Source organism: Sceloporus undulatus, chromosome 1 (genome assembly GCF_019175285.1).
Source record: "Sceloporus undulatus isolate JIND9_A2432 ecotype Alabama chromosome 1, SceUnd_v1.1, whole genome shotgun sequence".
Taxonomy (NCBI): domain Eukaryota; kingdom Metazoa; phylum Chordata; class Lepidosauria; order Squamata; family Phrynosomatidae; genus Sceloporus; species Sceloporus undulatus.
In genome coordinates, this window is record NC_056522.1 from 214,650,417 (window position 1) to 214,674,918 (window position 24,502).

The 24,502-nt window shown below is 38.3% G+C and overlaps 1 protein-coding gene across 2 annotated transcripts; it reads right to left on the reverse strand.

Moving 5' to 3' along the window:
• Positions 1–211: 211 nt before the first annotated feature.
• On the reverse strand, positions 212–24,328 carry GCA (grancalcin). 2 transcript variants are annotated; one of them, XM_042462899.1, is made up of 9 exons: positions 17,501–17,637; positions 16,048–16,150; positions 11,112–11,166; positions 9,713–9,782; positions 8,900–8,943; positions 7,586–7,733; positions 4,767–4,880; positions 3,587–3,645; positions 212–2,074 (listed from the first exon to the last, which is right to left on the reverse strand). In XM_042462899.1, the coding sequence occupies exons 2-9, from the start codon at positions 16,107–16,109 to the stop codon at positions 2,048–2,050; spliced, it is 579 nt and encodes a 192-aa protein (XP_042318833.1). In that variant the 5' UTR covers positions 16,110–16,150; positions 17,501–17,637; the 3' UTR covers positions 212–2,047. The 2 variants fall into 2 exon arrangements, with proteins under 2 accessions (XP_042318833.1, XP_042318824.1); XM_042462890.1 differs by lacking the exons at positions 11,112–11,166; positions 16,048–16,150 and adding an exon at positions 24,061–24,328 and having other exon boundaries at positions 17,501–17,683.
• Between the last annotated feature and the right edge of the window lie 174 nt (positions 24,329–24,502).

Consider the following 24,502-nt stretch of genomic DNA (forward strand, 5'->3'; position numbering starts at 1 on the left):
CGCGTTTCCATCCCAAACGGTACATTGATTCGCAAACATTTCACACTGGAGAATTTTCAAATGTTATTTCATATCTATGTCCCATGATTCACCATCCACAATGGTATTGCTGAGTTATATGTATTCTAAGATTGGAGAAAATTGATAGAACAACAAAATTACAGCTGTGCTCAAGAACTATCATCTCAGATTTATACAGCCTTAGCATGAATGAATACAAAGCAAGCGCCATGTTTTATTTCCAAACAATTGTCTCAGATGGCACTGAAAATAGTTACTACAAGAGCACTTGTACAGTTAGAACAATATCCAGTTATTTCATAAAGTCTGAAAATCTCTATAGCAGTTAGCAGATAATCTACAGCTATAATATGACAGTTGTGAACACCAAAATACGCAGATGGAATAGTGCAAGTGATTTCAGATCTTTGAACTGAAATGGCTAAAACAAGTTACAGGAATTGAGATAATGCAAACAATGTTTTTAGAACCCAATGGACCAGTAAAAGTATATGAATGCAGCAAGACATAAATAACTAAAGCATTATATGCACCTTAGTGATTCCATTATAACAACCATCTTCCTTAGCATAAGAAAGTTTTACTACATTAGTCAGGCAAATTGACTCTACATTATTTTTAAGATGGACTGTGATTTTTAACTTGGCAGCTGAACCATGCATCCTTTCCTTCCTATTAAGCCAAAGATTGCAGCTTTAAATCATGCCATTAAATTTGTCAAGAAATATCAACATATGGACCTAATCACAGTATCAACTGTGTCAGGCCATCCAACTGTGCTCTTTTTACCAGAAACTGGTGAGCCATTTGTGGATTAACTTAGTATACTGAAATGCCTTATGCAGAAACAGAGATGTTAACAGGTCAGTTAACAAAGAAGATCTACAAAGCATAGCAGTATTCAAAGCAGAAAAATGTAGCACCTAAAGGACTGAATGTTGTTCATCCAGTATCTTTCACCTGCTATACTAAATTGAAGTTTTTCTAAAAAACAGCAATCATGAAGAGATTAAAGATGAGGGCAAGAATGTTTGTCAGTTGTTTTTGATTTTTAAAGGGAAGTACCATGGTCCAGTTTGCACACTACACTTGGAAAAAAGTTCACTCGGGGAAGGGGAGCATTTGATTAAGCCAGTCTAGTTGAAATCAGCATCCTATCAACAGCTTCTCTGCAGCCCATGGTTCTCTCTTTTGGTACAGAAAATGGGCAGAGGGAGCAGCCCATTATAATCAAACAAGACAGGGATTTTACTGATTCATCCAATTGCTGCTGGAATTTTAGGTGAGAACAATAAAGACATAATTAGGTGCTTTTTTATTATTTTGCTCAGTCAGTAGAGGAATCTGAAACATTTAAGCTCTGGGGAAAATGGCTGCTCAAATTCCTCCGAGGATAAAATTCATCAGGAGGATAAGAACAGCAAAATGTGTTCAACTACCATTAAATATAATTTTCACTATCAATATATTTACCAGTCTACATCAAATAAATCTACTGAACATTCAGAAGAAGAGATAGCCAAAGGCTTGTTTTAAGTACATACTTGAGACAGCTACTGAATTATTCCTTCCCCAACACCCCATTTAGTCTTTCACAGGCGTGGAGCACATGAAATAGCTGATGCTGCAGAACCACAGAATGACCACTGTGGCCAGTCTTTATTGCAGTTTAAGCAAACAGGTACTAGACCAGACCACTTTAAAGATAGACTGAACCCTGTTTATAACCATTACATGAAATGTGATTGTTCCCTTTTAACAATCCTGAGAGTGTAACCTCAAAATAGAAAAAGTCTACCATCCATATGTGTAAAGAATGGCACACTTCTAAGGATTCCTGTAAAATGTGAACATTTGTTTATTGTCAAACTACACACTAAAAGTCAAGGATATTTATACAGAAATGATGCATTAGCAGGCAGAAGTGTGGAAAATCAATGGCAGCCTTCCCTTCACAGAATTTTCAGTTAGTTTTCTCAAAGCAGTTGAAATTATACGTGGAAGATTTTCCCCCCACAATTGGCACTCAGATAGCCATGGTGCACTGCAAGAACTGAAAAACAAAAGCATGTTCAATATAAGTGTTGGTATTTAGAAAGGTAATTGACTGGACAAAGTGTAGGAACAGAATAATATGGAATTTGTTTACTAATACAGCCATCCTAAACAAAGACAGTGGATGAGATCTAGAGAGTCTGTGAGCAATTATAAAACATCCCCAATGACTGAGAAGGAAGGAATAAGTTTTGCAGATTCTCCCTTATGCCTCCTGAAAATTTGCTCTGGATGATGAGAAGCACTCTGGAACAGGGTAGGAGGGGGCATCAGAGATTTTAGGGGCGATGAGTGAAAACCTCCTGCCACCTCCTATTACAGTAGTAGTAGCCTCTACTACATCAAAGGTTTTTCTGTGAATGAAAGAGCCTTTTCATTCTTGGAAATACAACTCTGAATCCAAGAAATAAAGAGGCAAAACAAAACAAACAAAAAAGAACGTCAACTAGATTTTATTATATGAACAGGCCAAGTATTTTAGTTACAAACCTGTATACCAAAAAAACAAACCAACAAACAAACAAAAACAAAACAAAAAACACCTTTCCAAATTATCACTATCCTATAGTTATTTCAATATTTATTACATTGTATATAAGACCCTTCATCAGTTGAACAGTACTAAATGTAAGTAGCAAAACTCAGTAAAGAAAATCACCATCTATACAACTGTACTTTTTAAGACACATCAGTAGTTTGCTCTTTGTACAAATATATCTTCACAGATGTAAGGCATCACATGGTGGAAAGCTAAGGCCATTACACTGTAATTCTACCCTAAATCTATGAGTTTCAGTTCTGGTCTCCTTCTCTTCCAGCCACAAGAAAAAGCTTGTTAAACTCAGAACATGGAATTAACATGCTGTTTTGAACAAAATTATGATCCAACAGATTCATTTCATTTTTTCCAACAAGTTTATAGAGGAGATGTTAATAATTCAGAATACTACTTCATTCACAAAGTTGGTCAAGACTATACTGAATCAATGCCAAATTAACAAAATAAAACAAAAATCATGATTTAAAATTCATTAGAAAAGCATTTTGATTTTGCACATTTTAAAATGGCATGTTTAATTCCAGCATGAAATCATTGCTGCATTACAGGTATTTGAACATCTTTCCACTATATTAAATATTCTGGAATAAAATGAGGCCTAATTGACTAATCAAAACTTGAAATGCAACAGTTCAACTATGTATGGAATCTAGATGCAAACAAAAATCTAGGGACACTGGTTTAAAGCACAGGGTCCTATATATGAAAGAAGCTCAGAGACAGGCGATTTACTGTGTCTTCCAGTCTTTCCTGTTGATCCTATGTACAAAATCCTGTGTATAATTACAGCGCTTTAGAAATAAAGTTTAATAATAACAACAACAACAAAACAGTAAATTCACAGGCACATAACAAAAGGTAAAGTTTATCAAATAAATGTTAAGACAGGCCTCTTTACTAAATATGATTCCTATAGAGGTTGAGTAATGAATATGCAGTTTTACTACTTACATCATCATAGACAAGATTAACAATGCCCTGTTGCATGCTGTCTCTTCTCCTGAAAAAGTCTTCAAACACAAAAATGTTGGCATATTAGTATTGTTGAAATCCTCAGACACAATCCTGAATTTATATATGTTTAACACACACTGGTTGCGACTAGAATTCACTGGATTACTAACGTTCCGTTATCAATATTTTTTAACTATCACTAACTGGATAGTTAATTCAACAAAGTAGTTCTATTCAGGTCAGTGGGATTGTACCAAGCATAAAACTAAGCCATGGGTCCCTTCCCCCTCCCCCCAATTTGACTATATTTATGTTATTGTATTACAGTGGTACCCCGGGATACGAATTACCCAGGTTACGAATTTTTCGGGATACGAATAAATCCCATAGGGATTTATTGTTTCGGGTTACGAAGGTTTTTTCGGGTTACGAAAAAACCCTGGCGCTGTTTAAATGGAGCCGCGGCAGAGCCGCGGCTTTTTTTCCCATTAGCGCCTATGGCAATTCGGGTTACGAAGGTTTTTCGGGTTACGAAATTAGCCGCGGAACGAATTAATTTCGTAACCCGAGGGAGCACTGTATTTTAAATATTTTGTCACATTTACTGCATTCTAAATGTGGATGTTAAGCATATTAACAATAGTTCTCACCACTTCCTCATAATTAGAACTTTTTTCAAACTGAAGTGAAATTTAAGTTAAGAATACTTTTACTAAAATGGTAGAGTCCTTGGGATCGACCCAAAGATTGAATTGAGCTTTACAGGTATGAAGGAGCTTTTCTGTGTCCACCTAAGTATTGTGAGAATATACTGCTGGCATTAGGTACTGAATCTTTTGTAAATTTTAAAGGCTTTTATTGGTTTTGATGCAGTGATCTTCTCTAGTATACAATTATAACACTTTGATACTACTTTAACTGCTGTGGCTGTATCTTACAGGATCCTAGGATTTGTGGTTTTGTAAGATTCTAGAGCTCTGTCAGAGAATTCCAAATACCCATCTCCAGGATTCTAGGATATTGCCAGGGTAGTTATAGTGGTATCAAAGTACTATAACTTTGTAACTGTGTCTTCCAGTCTTTCCTGTTGATCCTATGTACAAAACGCAAACTAAAGTTAACTGGGTTATTTTTTTAAAAAAAAAACTTATGTAATTAATACAACAAAATATCTTACCTGTTAAAGCCCGAAGCTTTACACAGCAAGCCACATAGTCATCAAAAAAAATTCTGCCATTCTTGCTGTAACGTTTTACTATGGCGATTAAGGTCTGTGGGCTTAACCTATAGCCTAGAGCAAGGTAGTGGAGGAAAAATACATCTGTAAAATTCATTTCAGAACAGAAGGCTTAGGAGAACCTCTGGGATATTTTGGCATTCATAAACATAGTTTTCAACAGACATAGCTTATTGAAGGATCACTGAAGCTCAAGAAGGGCATACCAAATAAAATAAGGCACCTGTTGAATAAGGAGTTTCATCTTTTCCCTCTGGGTGCAGCACTTAGCAATTACAGAATACCAAATACTGTTGCCCCATTCCTCCCTTCCTAGAGCTAGGACTGACAAGGTATACCTACATATTCAGCAGGAGACCTGGGGTTGGAAATATACATCTTCCAAGCATCTTCAAGCATGTTGGTGAAACTTACAGTGGAGAAGCAGTAGGTGGACTGGAAGTGCTTAATATTTCTCTTCAACTGGTTCTCTCTGTAAGTATATGTGTTTAAAATCTCAACTGGAGAATAGGTTTGCAAGATGGAAATACTAAGCAGAGAGAAATGAGTTAATCCCATGCCCATTGCTTCAACACTGTATATTATCCCCTTGAACTGTTTTGCAGACAGCAGGTTTCCCAAGATCCATCTGCTGCCAAATGTGTCATTCTGGGTGATAATTAGGAACTAATAAAATAAAGCAAATGTTCCAACCAGGCAGCTTCCTTTCACCTAAAATAAAGATCAACAGCCTTTTATAATTTGCCCACTATAGGAATTATCTAGTTTGTATGATGACACTCCTGGGTGGATAGCAGAATATAAGCTATTGAATATTCTGCTTTCAAGTGTTAGAAATGTTGGTTAACATGTCATGAAGATATTACCTCTATCGTCCAGCCCTGGATTTATTGTACATCACTCTCTTTCCACAGACAGAAGACATTATACTCATGATTTGTCTAGGCTCCCATCATTAGCATAAATGTCACGTCAGTATTGTAACAATTCCACACCAACCCTTGAGGATGAACAAGGAGTATTCTAGTCTCCTACAGTGGTGTTTTATAGGCATTCTATGATATCTGAAACCTACACCTGTACAGGAAATCTCCTTATTTTTGACACTTTCCACATACCATTTTTTCCCTACAAAAAGGATCCCAGCAAGTCTACTGAATTTTGCCACCAAGGTACTTTCTGTCTCAGCCAATGTAGCATACTGAGACAAAAACTAACCCAGGCCATTTTCCAACAAAGCACAATGCTCGTTCTCTTTGCCCACAGGTTAGCTCCTTATCCATGGATTTTTTAATCCACGGATTTTTTAATCCACGGATTCAAGATTCTATGTCTTAAAAATATTCCAAAAAAAGTATAAATTCCAAATAGCAAGTGTTGGTTTTTCATTTTATATGAGGGATACCATTTTACTATGTCATTGTATATAATGGGACTTGAGCATCCAGATTTTGTTATCCACAGGGGGTTCTGGAACCAAACCCCAGCAGATAACAAGGGGCCACTGTACTGGCAAAAGTACAATGGAATGTACTGGCATCACAAAATACCCCACAATAGAAGAAATGTATGTTAATTTTGGAGTCAACACAGTTGATTTGTGCTTCTTTCAACGTGGGACCTTTTAATACCCTGCAATATAAAGGCATTCTAAATGGTGCCAGAAAATACACAATTCACACAATTAATTTTTTATCTTACTACAGGCATGCTAATCACCATCACCATAAGTACAGTGGACCCTTGTTATATGCTGGGGTATGGTTCCATGATCCCCCATGGATAACAAAATCTGTGGATGCTCAAGTCCCATTAAATATAATGACATAGCAAAATGGAGTCTCTTATAAAAAATGGAAAATCAAGGTTTGAAATTTGAAATTTATATTTTTTTAACATTTTCAAACTGTGGATGCTTGAATCCATGTATAAGAAGGGCTGACTGTAAAGTATTCAATCCTGAATGCAATCTTTTTTTAACTTCAAAGAAAATCTACAAAAAAGGAATGAGTTAATGGATAAGAAATACTGCTAGTTCCTGCCACAGAGAGGAGAAGAAGAGAAGGAGCTGGGCAGCCATTTTGAGTGGTGAGTGTTTGAATTTTTTTTAAAAAACTCTGGGAGAGTGTGCTTGTTCAAGAGAATTAATAGTGCCACTCTATTCTGCTTTGGTCAGGCCCCACCTGGAATATTGTGTCCAGTTCTGAGCACCACAATTCAAAAAGGATGTTGAGAAACTGGAGCGTGTCCAAAGGAGGGCGACTAAAATGGTGAAGGGTCTGGAAACCATGTCCTATGAGGAATGACTTAGGAAGCTGGGGATATTTAGCCTGGAGAAGAGAAAGAAGGTTAAGAGGTGATATGATAGCCCTGTTTAAATATTTGAAGGAATGTCATATTGAGGCGGGAGCAAGCTTGTTTTCTGCTGCTCCAGAGAACAGGACCCGGAACAATGGATGCAAGCTCCAGGAAAAGCGATTCCACCTCAACATTAGGAGGAACTTCCTGACAGTAAGGGCTGTTCGACAGTGGAACACACTCCCTCGGAGTGTGGTGGAGTCTCCTTCTTTGGAAGTCTTTAAGCAGAGGCTGGAAGGCCATCTGTAGGGGATGCTTTGAGATTTCCTGCATGGCAGGGGGCTGGACTGGATGGCCCTTGTGGTCTCTTCCAACTCAACAATTCTATGATTCTAGATCCAAAAATATAACCCAGTGTCAACAAAACACTTCTCCTCCAGCATGAAGGCAATGTAGCTTACCCATAGCAACAATGACTTGAGTCAGTTCATGAAGTTCCACTGTTCCACTTCTATCTTGATCTATCATCATGAAGTTTTGTTTCCAAGCACTGAGTGCTGCCCAGAGTTCCTTAAATTCATTGTATCCCATTTTCCCAGTATTATCTCTCTGATATTAAGTTAAGAAATAAAATTCTGTAGGAAGTTAACTGAAAATCTGTTTTCAAACATATAATTCAAGAATTTTTTACAATAATTTATTGTAGTTTATTCATGCTATAGTTCTATGGGGCTTAAACAGTTCACTCCAATCAAAATAAGTATTGTTGCTTAATATAGCAAAGATCAATACACCAAAAGGAAGCTGGAGCACATTCACATGTTTCTTATTCAAAGATGGTTTACCAAGCCAGAGGTTTTACCCCTAGACCAGATCACTTTTCACTTACTCTGCAATTCCAAGCTTTTAAACATAAAGTATACAGTGGTACCCCGGGATACGAATGCGCCGCCTTACAAAATTTCCGGGTTACGAAAACAATCCATTTAAAAAAACTGTTCCGGGTTACGAAGGTTATTTCGGGTTACGAAAAAAATTTTGGTGCTTTTCGGCGCTATTTCGCACGAAATCGCGGCTTTTCCCCATTAGCGCCTATGGCTTTTTCGCCTTACGAAGATTTTCAGGTTACGAAAGCGGCGGCGGAACGAATTAATTTCGTAACCCGGGGTACCCCTGTATTCTGCAGTGAGGCTGTTGGTAATAGGGCCATGACTGCTAGTGAGGTGGTGGAAGACAATCTTTTCCATGCAGCCTGCTCTCTGTGTCCGAAGTCCTAATGCTGCTGGTCTCAGGTGCAATAGGAAGCAGCCACCACTGCAGTAAGATTCAACTACTACGCCAATGCAATTTCTCCACATGGAATGGGAAAGGCATACATCTTGACCTTTTATTCAGGCAGCAAAGATCTCAGGTTGGTCCTGAGTATCATTAAAAAATAAAATGCCAGACCATTTTGATGCATGCTGTTTCTACAGACACAAGTGAATACATGTCTAAGTGTCTTTACAGCCTGATGCAACATGTTTATTCAAACATGACTCACTGGTCTCCAGCAGCCCTAGCCACACTTACTTTCTCAGACAATCAGGCCCTGATCAGCTTAACTCCTCTACTTTACTTATCTCTGGCATTTCATAAAACATAACAAGGTAAATTCTTGAGTTCCTACTCCTTTAAACCTTGTTTCTTTGCACATGAAGCAGGACCTAAATGATTTCATGCAAACATACATTTACAGTTCCATGTGGGTAAAAGGAAGACTTCTGCAAGGATACATCTAACATTGATATCATAATTCTGCATGTCTCCAGGCTGAATGCTGAAATTACAAGCAGAGGATAAATTAATGTTGGGTTAACCATATTGATCTCATCTTTAATATGTACTGTTAAAACTATCATAATCACCAACATAATGAAATTTATAAAGACTAAGAATGTAAGTGTATGGCTAGCAAAACAATGGATAACATTTCACAGAGCCACTCATACTGAACTTCAGGGGAAATAATTTGTTTAAAAGGCTCTATCCAACATGCAAGATTTGCATGAGAATGGAGGATGGTGTAAAATTTACATTTAAAAAGGGAAACTTTTCAAAAGGACTAAACCCAAAGTGTCTTTAATATTGTGTAAACTGAGATTACATCACCAGATGGAATAACTCAACAATGAGCATGCTTCCTAAACAGGTCAAAAGAATCAATTCCAAATGTATTCAATTTGTCACTATAAATTTGTCCTAGATCTGTTAGTCCAATGTGTTTCTGAAACATAAAATAAACTCAGCCAGTAATTTAAATGTCCTCTGAGCCTTTAAAATTACTCAGACTTTTATTGGTACTGGGCAACTGTGTTCCACTACAAACATGCAGACCATGTGCTATATTTGGTATAAAGTTATACCTTACACTTTTTAGCTAACACTTCCTCAGTTCTAAGGAAGAACAGAAGAGTGCAACTATCGGGCAATTATATCAAGTAGACAACAGCATCATAAAACAATGTCATAAGATATTAGGCCTTTAAGAATGCCAATGATACTTTTTGAAGATTAAATTACTGTGCTCAGTAGCAACAAAGCCTTACGAGAATAAGTTCCATTGATTCCCGACTGTGTAAGACATCTCTGTAGCTCCTCAGCATCCACTTCACCATCCTGTAAAATGAATGCATACAGATATTTGTTTTTCGTAGACACTGGCTCATCTGGTAACATAAAATCAAGCATGTGAATTCTGCAGAATCAGCCAATTACTCTACCTCAGTTTATAGAATCTGAATACTTACAAGCACTAATTAAGTTCTATTATACTGAACCATAATAAGCATTAATTCAAAATTTTAATAAATGAAGCATTTATAAGGCTACAGTGACACCATGCAACAGCAGATTTTTCAAATGAAGTTGCCTGACATTTTTTTCATAAATGTTGATTTTTTTTCCTTAAAAGTGCTTCATGAGCAGCTTTTAAACAACTTAACAAACCATTTTCAAAGGGCTTTCCCTTCTGCTTTCTTCTCCATTCCAGGATGACCTTATGCATTCACTGCAGTTTCTTGTGTTAGCACCAATCTAGCTGCATACAAGTGAGCCAAACCCAAAAAGGCAAGTTAGGTTCAGAAGACATCCAAATGTGAATGCATACGTTTGAGAAAAAAAGCAAGTGTCTTACATAACAAAAGAATATAAATTAGATCCTTCAGTGATCAACTAAACCTTCTCATAAAGGAATATCTGCTCAGAGTGGCATGAAGCATATCATTTCAACTACCATGGTACATCAGTGAATTATCCTAGCAAGTTGTCACATCTGACACACACAAGAAAACCTAGCCATCCAATATGGGAAGAACCATGTACAAGCAAACATTATACCAACCCCAATCCCCAGTTGGTTTTACAGCAATAAAAATGAAAGCTCTGTGAGCTTCTCCAATGAAAGTGTGTATCGGGGGAGGGAGGGTGTACATTCAAAATGCTATGTTTCCTGACTTCCACCCCATTCAAATTCCATTTTTTTCTGCAGTTGCAAATGCAATACTGGTATTCTCAGAAGCCATTTACCAGAGGAAGATATAAATGTATGACTTATTACAAGCTGAATGGCCTGATTGTCCTTCAGACTAGGTTAAGGAAAATGGAACCACGTTGATTAATTTTCAGCAGTAAATATACAATTGAATGCTATTTTAAAAGGTGCGTTTATACAGGTCTGTCAAGTACCACTAGAAGACTGGGGATCCACAGAGCCACATATTTGGGAAAAGGGGTTCAGTACTACACAACTGTGCAGAAGTACTTATGGCATTTAACCCCAAAGAGAAAAACAATTTCATTGGGTAAACTCATAGGGAACAAGGAAAGGGACAACTGAAATGTTGATAAATACATTTCTGAGTCTCACTGATTGACTTAGAAATGATTGTTGTCCTGCTTTCAACCCACCCCTCCAAAAGCAATACCGATGTTACTGCAAGTTTCTACCTGATCAGTTCTTTTGAGTGTCAAGGCCCACGCTTCCATCACCCCACTGGTCTTGCTACATGGAAGATGAGATTGTGCTTATTTGACTGGTACTTCAGGAGTGAATGTTTATTCCTCCTATAAAAAACTAAATTTACTAAAATATTACACTTGAGAATTAAGAAAAAATATGGAGGTCAGTAATTAAGATCCCACTTAAGAGAATTCAAGCATATTTTTTAAATCTGTTTTGTATATCTTTTCCTCCTTACATATACATTTCCTCTAAAGCAGTGGCGTTCAAATGGTGTTCAGGGAACCCTGGGCTTCTCTGAAAGCTTATCAAGGAGTTTTCAATAAGATTAGTCATGGTGAAATGCTTCCCAGTGTTGGGTGTACTTCTGAACACTCAATGCAGTCCTAATGATTTACTCAGAAGCAAGTCACACTACATTCAGTGGACTTTGGTCCTTTGTGAGTGTGCAAATTCAGCTTTTTTGGAGAATCAAACATGTCTGGTCAGTGCCCCAGGCTGTGTGTCCTAGAGAATACTCCAAAATCCTGTTACAGACAAGTATTTTTCAACAAATATATCAAGGGTTTCTTCAGCAGTTGGAAGAACATCTATAGGGAACACTGGAAGGATTCCCTGTAGATACAAAATTTGAAAACCACTGCTCTAAAGTTATAACTAATACAAAGGTACTGATGCTTCAAATTTCTTTGCTTGCCAAAGAGGGACCAAGTTTGAAACCAAAAATGTGGCACACAGAGGAATGTCCAAGCTATATTATTAGCTGTTAGCTATAATTAATTTTAGATGGGTAGTACAAATCAGGAGCTTTTTGTACACAAAACTCCTAGTAAATACAAAGCCTTCCTGTTTTATTCAGTGGAAGAGGATATCCCTGTATATACCTTTTGCATTCATATACAATGTTCTTATGACAGAAGCACTCTTGCATCTTTTGGCACATTGTTTCCCTCCAGATACTCCCCCAAATTTCTATACTCCCCAACACTGATTACCAGCAATCCCCATTCTATTTGCTCTTTATAAAAATGTATCTTAACTACTTCAAATGTAACAGAAGAACCTTAATTCTGTAATCCACTCAAAAATACTTCAATGCACTTCCTTGACAGGCTAAAAAGATTACAGAGAGGTTGTTCTAATTACTGACTTTGTCTTTACAGAAAAATAAACCATGTTCTAACCAACTTTTGTAGTATCTAATGCATCACAGCAGCTGTTACTACAGTGAAGGAAAATAAATACAGCTTTAAAGCAGCTGCCTGCTCTCATTCTCTATCATTACCAAAACAAAAAGAAAAAACAGCACAAGTCAAAGCCAAACACTGTATTTTGTCAATTATTTTGCCACTCTTTTCTGATTTCAGTAAGGTCTGCATGTTTGTAATAGTCTTGCAGTTTGATGGGGCAAGTAGCAGATAGACCTAAGCACAAACTGGTCCACCATTTCACCACTGCCTAGTCACTAGTGAGACCTCTGGCCATTCATTAATGCGGTATTCTGCAATTCGGAAAAGAAGAATGCCAGAAGAATGAACCAGTTTCCAAAAACCATGTATTGTGGTTTTTGTGGGGTTTTCGGGCTATGAGGTCATGTTCTAGACAGGTTTTTTCCTGATGTTTCGCCACAGCGAGAGAAAAAAACCTCTTCTAGAACACAGCCTCATAGCCCGAAAAACCCCCAAAAAACTATGGATGTTGGCTGCGAAAGCCTTCAATTTCACATATATTGTGTTCTTTCCTCTACCACTCAACCTAAATTTTCCACTCTTTAGACCTGCTTCAATGGGGCATACTCAGAAATTGTGTGTTCTTATTTCATTAACTGTCAAAACACTGGCAACCAGGTAATATTTCCTTATCTGTCAGCTGCCCAAGTGACCAGAGACCACACAGAGCTTATAAATAGAAGACATGCTTGATCTTTATGCAAACAAAACAGAGAAGAAAGAAGGCGCTAAAAAAGGAATCCATCTTGTGTATGACCTCCCACCATATCCTTTCATATAATCAAAGTCAAGAATGCTTCCTTTTTGTTGTAAAGTTGAATTTTTTAAAAGTTTCTTTCTTGTATATCCAGACCAAAGGATGCTAAGTATCTGCCTCCAAAACTGTAAAATACTCAGATTTAATTTGGTTTAGGTCTTCAATCCATTAGAACAGATGTTTAAAGAGACTGATTGGCATTCAGTATTGCAGCTACAAATGTGTAACCTAGAGTTACAATTTATAACTTGTCCGTATTAATTAACAATACATAGCTGTACTGAAAAGGTAGGTAAATGTCACCCTAGTCCACCTTAAGTGCCAGCAGCCAGTTTAGATGAAGAAGGTCTGTGTTCAGCTTCTGATTGAGGTGAAAGTGATTCATAAAGAAAATACAGACACAACATTAACAAACAATTGTAGACCAATCTGATTACTAAATAACTCCCAAGGAGTGTCTTCCACTGTCGAACAGCTCTTACTGCCAGGAAGTTCTTCCTAATGTTTAGGTATAATCTCTTTTCCTGTAGTTTGCATCCACTGAATGAACATTGCTTAGAGATGTGACTCTTGGAACTATTTGGTTGGCATAGTTATCTTTGGTATGATAAAGTTAAGGTGCATGCTGACTTTAAAAACCATTGTATTAGAAAGGCTCTCCTACAAGTTTGGTACAAGTATGAACACAGACTTCCCCCTAAGATAATATTAGCTACATCACCACAGGAAGCCTACTTTATTTTTTAAAAGAAAGAATGAATTAAAAATTGGAGATAGTTGCTCTAAGATGATCTTTTGTATTTTGAACAAGATAACAAGAAATTTAAATAAAGAGAGATTATTCAGGCAAAGATCTTAATTGGTTTGCTTATAAGCAGATTAAGGACAGACTTAATCAAGACAAGAGAAATGCAGCCATAATGGTTAGAGAAAATCCGTTTTATTTAGAGTAATGTGAAGACAATGACCGTGTAATTTTTAAAAAGTATATAAATGGATTCTGAAACCCAAGACAGAAGACAAACCTTTAAAAGAGTAAATTTTTAGGTGGACCCAAAGTTTGAGGCATAATATTCACATAGACATATGGAGGTAATATGGTTCAAAGATATAAAATTTGTTTTCTGCAATAATTTAAAATAAACCTATATAAAATGATGTACAGATGGTATCTAATCCCATATATGCTGCCAAAAATGGCCCAGAATATTTCAAATCAGTGTTGGAGATGTCAGGATCAGGAGGACTCCTTTGTTTCATATGTGGTGAGCTCGTAAAAGACAAAATGATACTGATCTAGGATTTATATGTTATAAAGGTTGACTCTGTAATATTCCTAGAAATATTTCTGTTAAGCATTATGGATAAAGAAGTAAACAGTAAATATGTTTTATGGATTACTTCTTTGGTATATGACAACCACAACAACAATATTTTGCTCAAACATGGTAATGTTCTGAAGCACAGATGATGAAACAATGGCTTGTTAAGGTTGCAAAGTTAGCTATTGTAGACTAAAAGCCTGGAAACCATTTATGCATTTTTTGAACAATAACAAAGCTAATGATTAATTATTTGTGGCTATGGTTATTAGTAATTTTAGTAGGATTATCTGATTGCATCTGTAATGGTAACTTTTTTTTCTTTCCATTACAGTCATGATTTGAGGATCAGACTCCTACTGTGTATGATGTTGTTGTTGTTGTTGTTATTATTATTATTATTATTATTAACCTTTATTTATGAAGAGCTGTAAATTTACACAGCGCTGTACATGCAATCTTTCTAGTTAAACGGTTCCCTGCCCTCGGGCTTACAATCTGGACAATCCAGATTGGAATCCACTGGAGACACCAAAATCTGTGGATGCTCAAAGTCCTACTATATATAGTGGCATAGTAAAACATTGTCCCTTATATACAATGGAAAAATCAAAGTTTGCTTTTGGGGTTGGGGGGGGGGGAGATATATTTTCAAGCTGTGAATAATGAAATCCATGGATATGGCAGGCCAATTCCCTTTTCTTCCTTTTTTCTTTCATTTCTTTATCTTTGATTTCCTGTTACTTTGTTTGTAAATTAGATTGTTCATGCTAAAAATTAATAAAAATATATTTTTTAAAAGAAGTAGGACCCTCTGTCACGAGTCTGTTGCAGCTTTACCAGCTGGCAGGACTAAAGTAGAAATGTTGCCCTCTTTGCCCCCGATTGGAAACTGGACTGAACTCCTTTGCCTGATTTGGCTGCTGGCACTTAAGATAGATTCAGGACAGAGGGAATGAGGCCAGTAAACATTACTCAGTTGCATCTCTGGAAGTAAGAATCCAATCTAGGAATCCCATGACTGACCATTGCATGTGTGTGCATTTTCAAAGACTAAGGCCCAAATCTTATTAATCCTCACTAAAGTAGACCCACTGATTCAATGGTGACCTGATAAGTTAACTCTAATGTTGTTTCTGCTGGTCTATTCTAAGTGGGACTAACAACAGAATTCAGGCTTAAGGGTATTATTTAGTTAGTGAACTCCTTACTGAACTCTTCTTTCAGACTACAGATAATTCTCAGGAGCATCTCTCTGGCCAGTTCATAAGTTCTACCAATGAAGCATTCAAAGGAGTCTGTGTACATACAAAAAGGCTAATAGCTTTCCTAGAGTGAGACCTAAAACTCCATGGTAATTGAGTATTAACATACAGATTTTTTCTTGTAATTTAGATATATACATATTTAGGGTATTTGGATCATCTTGGAAATTCCAAAAACATTAATATCTGAAATGGTTGTCAACAGTGGCAAAGACACTTAATTGTGACTAACAGTTGTACTTTTCAAAAGATGTGCTTACCAAAACCCTAATGTCTTTAAACGTTAATTAATATTATATAAATTAAAATACCAAGGGATGGGAGGGAATATCTGAAGGAAAGTTACTCACCTGAAACTGGAGTTCTTCCATGAATATTGCCTTTGCAGGTCCACACTCTTGACAGAATGCATATTGGCATCACAAGTCCCAAAACGCTCTAGAGATCAATGACCTGTGGGGCCATGCATATGCCCTTTGGTGAATCTTTACTACAACCTTTTAACCAGTCCTTTTGCCCAGATCACATAAACATCTGGCGCTCCACTATAAAACATCTAGCCATTCAGAATCCACACAACTCTGCCAACCCAAAAGACTGATGCAGACTCTAAAATATGATTAAAAAGTCATTTTGCATGCTCTTCACTTAAATATTCATTCACTAATATATAAGCCTATTTTACTTAAACTGCCTCCCCACACTAATATACTATGCGGCCCTGTAAATAAGATTATCTGGGTTGTAATTTTCAGCCAAGGAGCTGAACCATCAAAATTTAACAGGCATACCCCACCCTACATTGAACCCTTACAGGGAGATTGATTCTTAATGTAAAAATGTTCAAAATGTGTTGCCAAGATAACTAGGCAATGAGACAGCTATGTGTAAATCTGTATTTATATACCCAAAAGACTAGCTAAGAACAAGTAATTGATTTTAATATCTGCTCAGGACAGAAATATATAGAAGGAAAATAGAAGCATTGCATTTTCTAAAAATATAGGCAGTATGAAAGTTGCAGACTCCCCAATAAATAGAGATACAAGGATTTTGGCAGAAATATTGGAAGACTGAGTACCTAAATCTATCAAGGGAGACTGAATTTACAAACTATGTGGAAAGCTAATTACCAGTAATTAAATCCAATGGCTAGCCCCAAGTAGAGCACACCCTTTCAATTAATGGGAATTTCCTGTGTTGATTTACCAATCACTAATTGATTCAGTGCGTCTGCTCTAGTTTAAAATAGCAATTTCACTTAAACCCATATATGTGCTGGCCAGTTTTCAGCTCTGATGTTACAATAGTTGCCCTCTCTCCAATTATAAACCCTCCCAAAAAAGAATAATCTTTAACCTATCATCTATTTGCCTTTTTTCAAACAGTAAATCAATGACAACACATCTAGTGCTAAGTGGTGAAGATTTCCACATAAGTACAAAGGAATGGGCCATTCAATTTCTTTTCTCCCAGTCTGCCAGGTTTCTGTGCTGACTGTGGATGAACAGAATTCCCTAAGCTCTATCCCTACTCTGCCAGCCTGCTTGCTAGAAGGCATTTTTCTACCAGCCTATTAAGAGGCTAGTACCTTCTGCTTCTACATTAGCTGTGGAGGAGAGGGTACTGAAGGCTAGTAATGTACACTTATTTGCAAGGCTGCTATACAGATATTGCTGTCAACAAGTTACATGTTGCTGAATAAATTCCTAAGAGATTACCCATTCCTATTTCTAAGACTAAATCCAACTAAACAAGGAGAGGTGTTTCAAAATCTTAAAATACTAGATTAAACTAACTTACTTGTCCAGCAATGGCACTGAAGAATGTCCACAAAGGATCAGCAGCCGCCGCCGCCGCCGCTGCATAGGCACCAGCATAAACAGAATATCCAGAAGATCCACCATGGGCCACACTTGGCACTCCTCCAGGGACTGGCTGGCCCATTGCCATTTGCATTGGCACCTGACCACGGTATGCACCGTACTTTGGGGAAAGAGAAGAAACAGATTTCACTATATTTATCAACATACTACAAACATGCATCCCTAGTAATCAACTATTTTATTTTATTGGCTCAAAGTGCCTCATATACAGAAGAGTATGTGTATTAAAATCCTATTATTACTGCGTCTTTTTCTTGTGATAAAGAACAGGCTAAAGCAAAGAACAGCTAGAGAAGAAGGTATTCCTGACTATTAGTCCCGAAGCCAAGGATGCAGCAAAAGGTGTCCTTACTATACAGGCAAGGCATGACACAGTATGCCAACCACTCTTGCACTACATAAGGCAAGGGTGGGAATTATGTGGCCATCTAGCTACAGCATCTTTAACTCCCAATAGTCAGCACAGCCACAAATGATGGGATATTTGGAAGCTGCAGTTCAACATCATCTTGGCCACAAAATGCTCACCCCTGTCATAAGAGAATGCTGGTCCTAATGACACCTGAAAAGACAAGGGGAAAAAAAGAATAGTGTTGTCAAACTGAATTTATCCAATAGAATTTAGAAACTCAACAAGCAAGAAGAAAGCTAGATTGTTTAGCTGTTCTATCTGTGATAGCTGAAAACATTGTGCTAATCAAAATTAGAAAGGTTCTACTGTTTACTACTAGAAATGAAATAGCCTTCAGCGCCCTGATACTGAAGACTTTATATCAACCAGCAGAAAAACGATTTGTTTTTATTAGTACAGTTACTCCAAAATGAGATAATAATTATGCCTGCATTTTTCAAACCAAGAAAAAAAAAACTTCTGGAGAAATACAAAACATTTTTTGAATATTTAGCAAGGAGGTTCATACATACCAAGCCAGTTCCAGACTGAACTGATTAACATTTCTTTACCACCAGAAAGAAATGTGGTCTATTATTATTATTATTATTATTATTATGGTATTTATATCCCACCCTTCAGCCCTAATGGCTCTCAGGGCGGCTTACATTTATTATTATTTTTAACCAGACAGTTCCCTGTCCGCAGCATTACAATCTAAAAGACACGACACAAAAGAAGAAGGGAATGGTGAGGGGGGGAGGGGATCAGGTCCAGCATTCTTCTCTCCCTCTGAGGCCTTGGACCAAGGCAGATGGACCGGAGGTCTATATGGTTTTTCCCCACTTTTATAACATGTTTTACTCAAAACTACTTTATATAATGATCCCTTGATACCTGCTGCGGTTGGCTCCAGGCCCCCCCATGGAACCCAAAATCTGGGGAGTCTCAAGTCCCATTGCATACAGTGGCGTAATAGTCACTTTCATAAAATGGCAAAAGCAAGGTATGCTTCTTAGATTTTTTTAAAAAAAATACTTTCAAGCCGTGGATGGCTGAATCTGTGGATATGGGAGGCAGACTGTATATGTAACATCTAAGTTAAACATAGAAAACTAAAGTGCTATTAAGCAAACAATGTATTAATAATTCAGAGCATTAAAACACTTTTAGTACTATAAATAAAAAACCAGGGTATTTCTTACAGTAGGTGTAGACGAACTACTCACCCATTTTTAAAACCTTTGCACTGGTCTCTTACCTGGAAGGATACCATTCCAGGCCCCTCTTCAAAGGATGAAAAAACCACAGGACCTCAAGTCCCAGAGTTTTCAGTGACCGCGCAGCCGCATGCACATGGAACCATTAGCAGCAACAGGGCTTGTCATTTGCAGATGCTTAAATCCGCAGATGGCAAGCCCACGTTCGGGGAGGGTGGGCTATACTTTGCCCATTACTTTTAAACTGGTGTAATATATCCCACAGAGTTCAGTGCAGCTTATTCCCAGGCAAACTTTACTCTACGTAAGCCACAAACAGATAGGTCAAAAGAAGCAGTTTCAACCTGCTTTGGAGGTGTGGCATTCAGGTCCTCAAAGCAGCTGGAAACCGCATTGAGCCGCTCTAAGGCAGGAAAAGCTGGACTGAAAAGAAACAGAAACAAACCATAATAGCCTGGAAAGTGCACACTTTTGACCTTGCATATAACCATCCCAACACAAGACCAGACCCAAAAGAGCACTCCATCCTAACCCTAAAGTGGCCTACAAATGCACCGGTGTAGGTGTGCATTTTTTAAAAAATGGGAGCTTTCAATCAAGGCAGCAATGGAAAAAAAGAGAAAGTGTGACACCTCCAATGGCTATAAGTAGAACATACACAAACCCAACAGTCCAAAATGGGCCACGGGGTGAAGGGTGTGTGTGTGAAAGGGGCAAAGGGGGAGCATGATTGTGCATTGTCAGTGTTTTACTGGGCACACCCCTGCTCCAATGCCCTGTCCCAGTAGAGGATCGCAGGTGCAACTGTGTGCACGATCAAATGGGGTGACCATCCAATGGGATGGCATCTAAGCAGCAGGGGCTCGGCAGTAGTGTTTCTGTGACCGTGCGCATGGTGGCGGGGAGAATTAAAATAAATACTGAGCAGCGTGGTTTTACACCGCACCACGTGGTTGTGGTGTGCACATGCGGGCGCCACCGTAGGAGCTGAGAGTGTGGTCCGAGGTGTCTTAGCCTCTGGGCTTTGGGCCACTCTTTCCTGCCCGCCTGCTTGACCCCCAAGTTAACTTTCCTCAATTTACCAACTTCTGAACTACATTTTCTAGTTCATACCCAAAAATATGAGAATAAGAAAATGGTTAGCAGAAGTGAAGTACTAACAAGATCATTAAAAAAACTATGACCTCTGAGCTTTTACAAGGGTCTTATCAATGCTTAAATCTGGTAATCAGAGTAAGATTTACTTACTTGAGAATAGATCTGACTGAACTAATAGGGCTTACTTAGGTCCAAAACACACTGCAGAAATAATCCAGTCTGAGACAGCTTTAACTGCCCTGGCTCAATACTAGGGAATTCTGGGAACTGTAGTTTTGTGAGCTATGTAGCCTTCTCAGTCAGAGAACTCTGGTGCTACAACTACAATTCCCAGGATTCCCTAGCACAGGGCAGTTAAAGCAGCCTCAAACTGGATTATTTCTGCAGTGTGTTTTGGACCTTAGTTATTCCACCAGACTTCGTTATTCGACCAAAAAAAAAAATTGATGATGTTAGTCACAGGCCTGCATTTGGTCAAGATGTTGAGGTTGTTGTTCTCAGTTTAGATAGCATGAGAGGTACTCATGTAGGTGGGCCCCTTCTCTTTCTGGCTGTGTAGATTCTAGGGAGATTCAGCCCAGGGAATAAATTGTTATTTTATGAAAAATGCAGGGTTAGCTGTGTTGGCCATTTAGCAAATTCAAACAAAAATCCACCAAACAATGATACCTTTATGGCCAACCGAAATGCACAATATACTTGTTGCAAGCTTTTGAAGCTCCACTGGCTTCCTCATCAGGCAAATGTTACAAACTAAACAAGAGAAAAAATTGAGATGTTAGTAAGATGCCTGCATTTTGTTGTTTCTGTCCTTAGTTAAGATGGTATGGAGAGGGCATCTTTTGCCGTCTGGCTCCTCCTCCTTCTGGCTGTGTGGGAGATTTTCAAAAGTCCAGGAGATCTGTTCCTTGTTGAGGTGCAAATGGAGTGTAAATTTCATGGACTTTGAAAATCTCCCACATGGCCAGGAGGAGATAATAGCCAGCTTGCAAAAGATGTCCTCCCATACGATCTTAACTAAGGACAGAAACAACAGAATGCAGGCATCTTACTAACATCTCCAATTTTTCTCCTGTTTGGTTTGTAACATTTTTCCTGATGAAGTAGCCAGTGGAGCTTTGAAAGCTTGCAACAATTATATCATCACTTCTCCCATCAGTTTCAAAACTGAGTTGAAGACCATCCTGTTCAGGGAAGCGTTCCCAGGCATTGCACGATTGTTATTTGATGTTTTTAATTTGTTGCCTGCCTTATTTTATTGAATCCTTTCTTGTATTATTATGTATTATTTTCTGTGTATTATGCCATTATTTCATAGAAAATACACAATAGGTAGGTTTATTTTTATCTATTTTACTGATTGTATGTACAGCGCTGTGTAAATCTACAGCGCTATATAAATAAAGCATAATAATAATAGTAATAATAACAATAATGTGTATTTTGGTTGGCCAATAAAGTTATCACTGTTTGGTGGGTTTTTGTTAAGCAACTATGAGTTTATTTCCTGGACTGAATCTCCCAGCGTCCACATAGCCAGAAGGAGGAAGGGCCCGCCACATGAATACCCCTCCATACCATCTAATGAACTGAGGACAAACACCACAACATTTTGAACAATTTTTTTTCTTTCTTTTTTCCTCCTGTATGATTTTTAACACCTTTTGCCCGATGAAGAAGCCAGTGCAGCTTCAAAAGCCTGCAACATGTATTGTGTGCATTTTGGTTGGCCCAATAAAGGCACCACTGTTTTGTGGCGCTTGAGTAGAGCAATGTCCTTTTAATGCTTTAAGGTGGGAGGAGCTCTACCCCAGGAGTCTTCTGGAGCCACTAGAGGCCATACTGGCAGAACCAGCTTTTACAATTAAAAAGAAAGCAGCTTCAAGTGTGCTGTGTGTGCCTAAGGTGGCCAAGATGAGTGGTGACTAAGAAGGAGTTTGCTTTAGTACTGTATATGAGCATATTACGTTAGTGTTTTAGCATTATATAGTATTGAGTTTGATCGTCCATTTTTTGTTACATATATATGTTTGATGTCATGCCCTTTGATGGAGGGCATCATAAATATAGGTTGTCATTATTGTTGTTGTTATTATTATTATTATTTAAAATGGTAACCAGCATTTTGTTTTTCCTAAGGTGGCCAAGATAGGTAAAGCCTGATAAGGAGTTTGTTTTAGTATATTAGCATGTTATTTTAGTATTTTGTAATGTTGTGTTTTATTGTCTGGTTTTAATTATACAGTATGTTTGACGTTCTTCCGCCTTTTGGTGAAGGTGTCACTAAAAATTAAGATTATTATTATTATATTAATTAAGGTAGCAATCAGGGTTTTGGGTTTCCTAAGATGGCCAAGATGGGTAATGATTGATAAGGAGTTTGTTATAGTATAACAGGATGCTATTTTACTATTTTAGCATTTTATATTGCCTGTGATCATCCGTTTTTAATTATATATGTTTGATGAAGGCACTGTAAATAAATGTTATTACTGTATTTAAAATGGCATCTGGCCTAAGGTTGCCGTAGTGACAGATAACAAGCTTGTTTCGGTATATAAGCATGTTATTTTAGTATTCCACAGTGTTGTGTTTTTGGAACTTTTTTTACTAAACATAACAGATGCGATCGAAGATAAATTAAATTAAGAAGAAACCAGTGTAATTCTGTAGATGGTTACAGCTGCCTGTACAGCCTATGCAAGGTATTGGGAGAGCTGATATCATACCAACCATAGATGAATGGATAACAACATGGAATGAATTAGTAGTTATGGACAGCCTATCCATGTAGATTAATAGAAAGAAAGCCCAACAACATGAGGAGAAATGGAAGGAAGTAGCAAATCTGTGGGGAAAAGAAGGAACTGTGAAATGAAGATAGATACATAGCATATGTAATATAGAATACATAAAACGAAGGAAAGAAACATAGTAATCTTATATCAGTCTTGATAAGAGGTGAAGAATGGGAATAGAATTGAAAAATAATTTAGCGTTTAAATAAAAACTTGCGAACAATGTGTCAAAATGGAAGACAAACACTAGAAAGAGAGTAGATATAAATTAAAGAAAGAAGACGCATAGATTGAGATTCTATAGATTATGCATTATGTTTATATGACGCATGAATAATTGTTATTGTTTTTTATGCTGCATTAAAACACAATAAAAGTTGGGGGCAGATAGTGTTGTGTTTTATTGTCTGTTTTGATTATATTTGGGACAGAGGAAGTTGCGAGTACTAAACATGACCATCATGATCATTATTTAAAATGGCGACTGCTAAAAGGGAGTCTGTTTGATAGTATACTAGCAGGTCATTGTATTCTTTGGGCTTCCCACGGTGTTGTCGTGTTCCACGGTCCGAGTGGGACTATCTACGCCTCCCGCTCCGGCCTTTGACGGAGAGGACGTTAGAAAACACGGTTGTTTTTATTCCTTAAAATGGCAACCGGCGTCTGGGGCTGACTTGTCATTTCCTGAAAGAGGAAAAGGAGGCGCCAGAGAGGAAAATGGACCCCGCGCAGAGGCCGAAGGCCTTCGAGGGGGCAAAAAAGGCCCCAAAATGCCCGTTGGGGCTCCCTCCTCTCTCTCCTCAGCGGACCCCCCCCCCTCAGAGAGCGTCCGCTCAGGCAGAAAGAGAGAGAGAGAGAGAGAGAGAGAGAGAGCGCGAGGCGCCTGGGCCGCGCCGCCCGATAAGGAGGGAGGGAATAAAGAGAAGACAGACGGGCCTCTCCTCCAATCGCTGTCGCGTGTTTTACTCACCGCTCCGAACCCTGGGTACGTCATAGCGACGTTACGGGAGAAGGCCGTTAGAAGACGAGGGCGGGGGGGGAAGGAGAGAAGCGGTCTCGCGGATTCGAAGCCCAGTAGAATTCAAATCTGCTCCCAACTGCCCCCTGGCTTGTTCCCCCCCTTTGCACGGGCTGCTACGGCGGCTTCCGTCTCCTTTCAGTCTCGGCGCTGGAAGAAGCGGAAGTTGCCTCCCCCCCTTGTTTGCAGCTCGGGAATTGGATGAGGCGATAGGCCTTCGAGGCGAAAGGGGGCGGGGCGAAGGAAGGAAGAAAGGAAGACAGGGAAAGACGGCCGAGACGACGACGACTAGGGCGGAAGGAGTCAGAGGCGGAAGTGGAGGGGCGGGATTATGATGATGACAAGCAGTCCCTCGTTGATAGACAGGTGGAATTCTTCCGCCTAGACTGAGCGA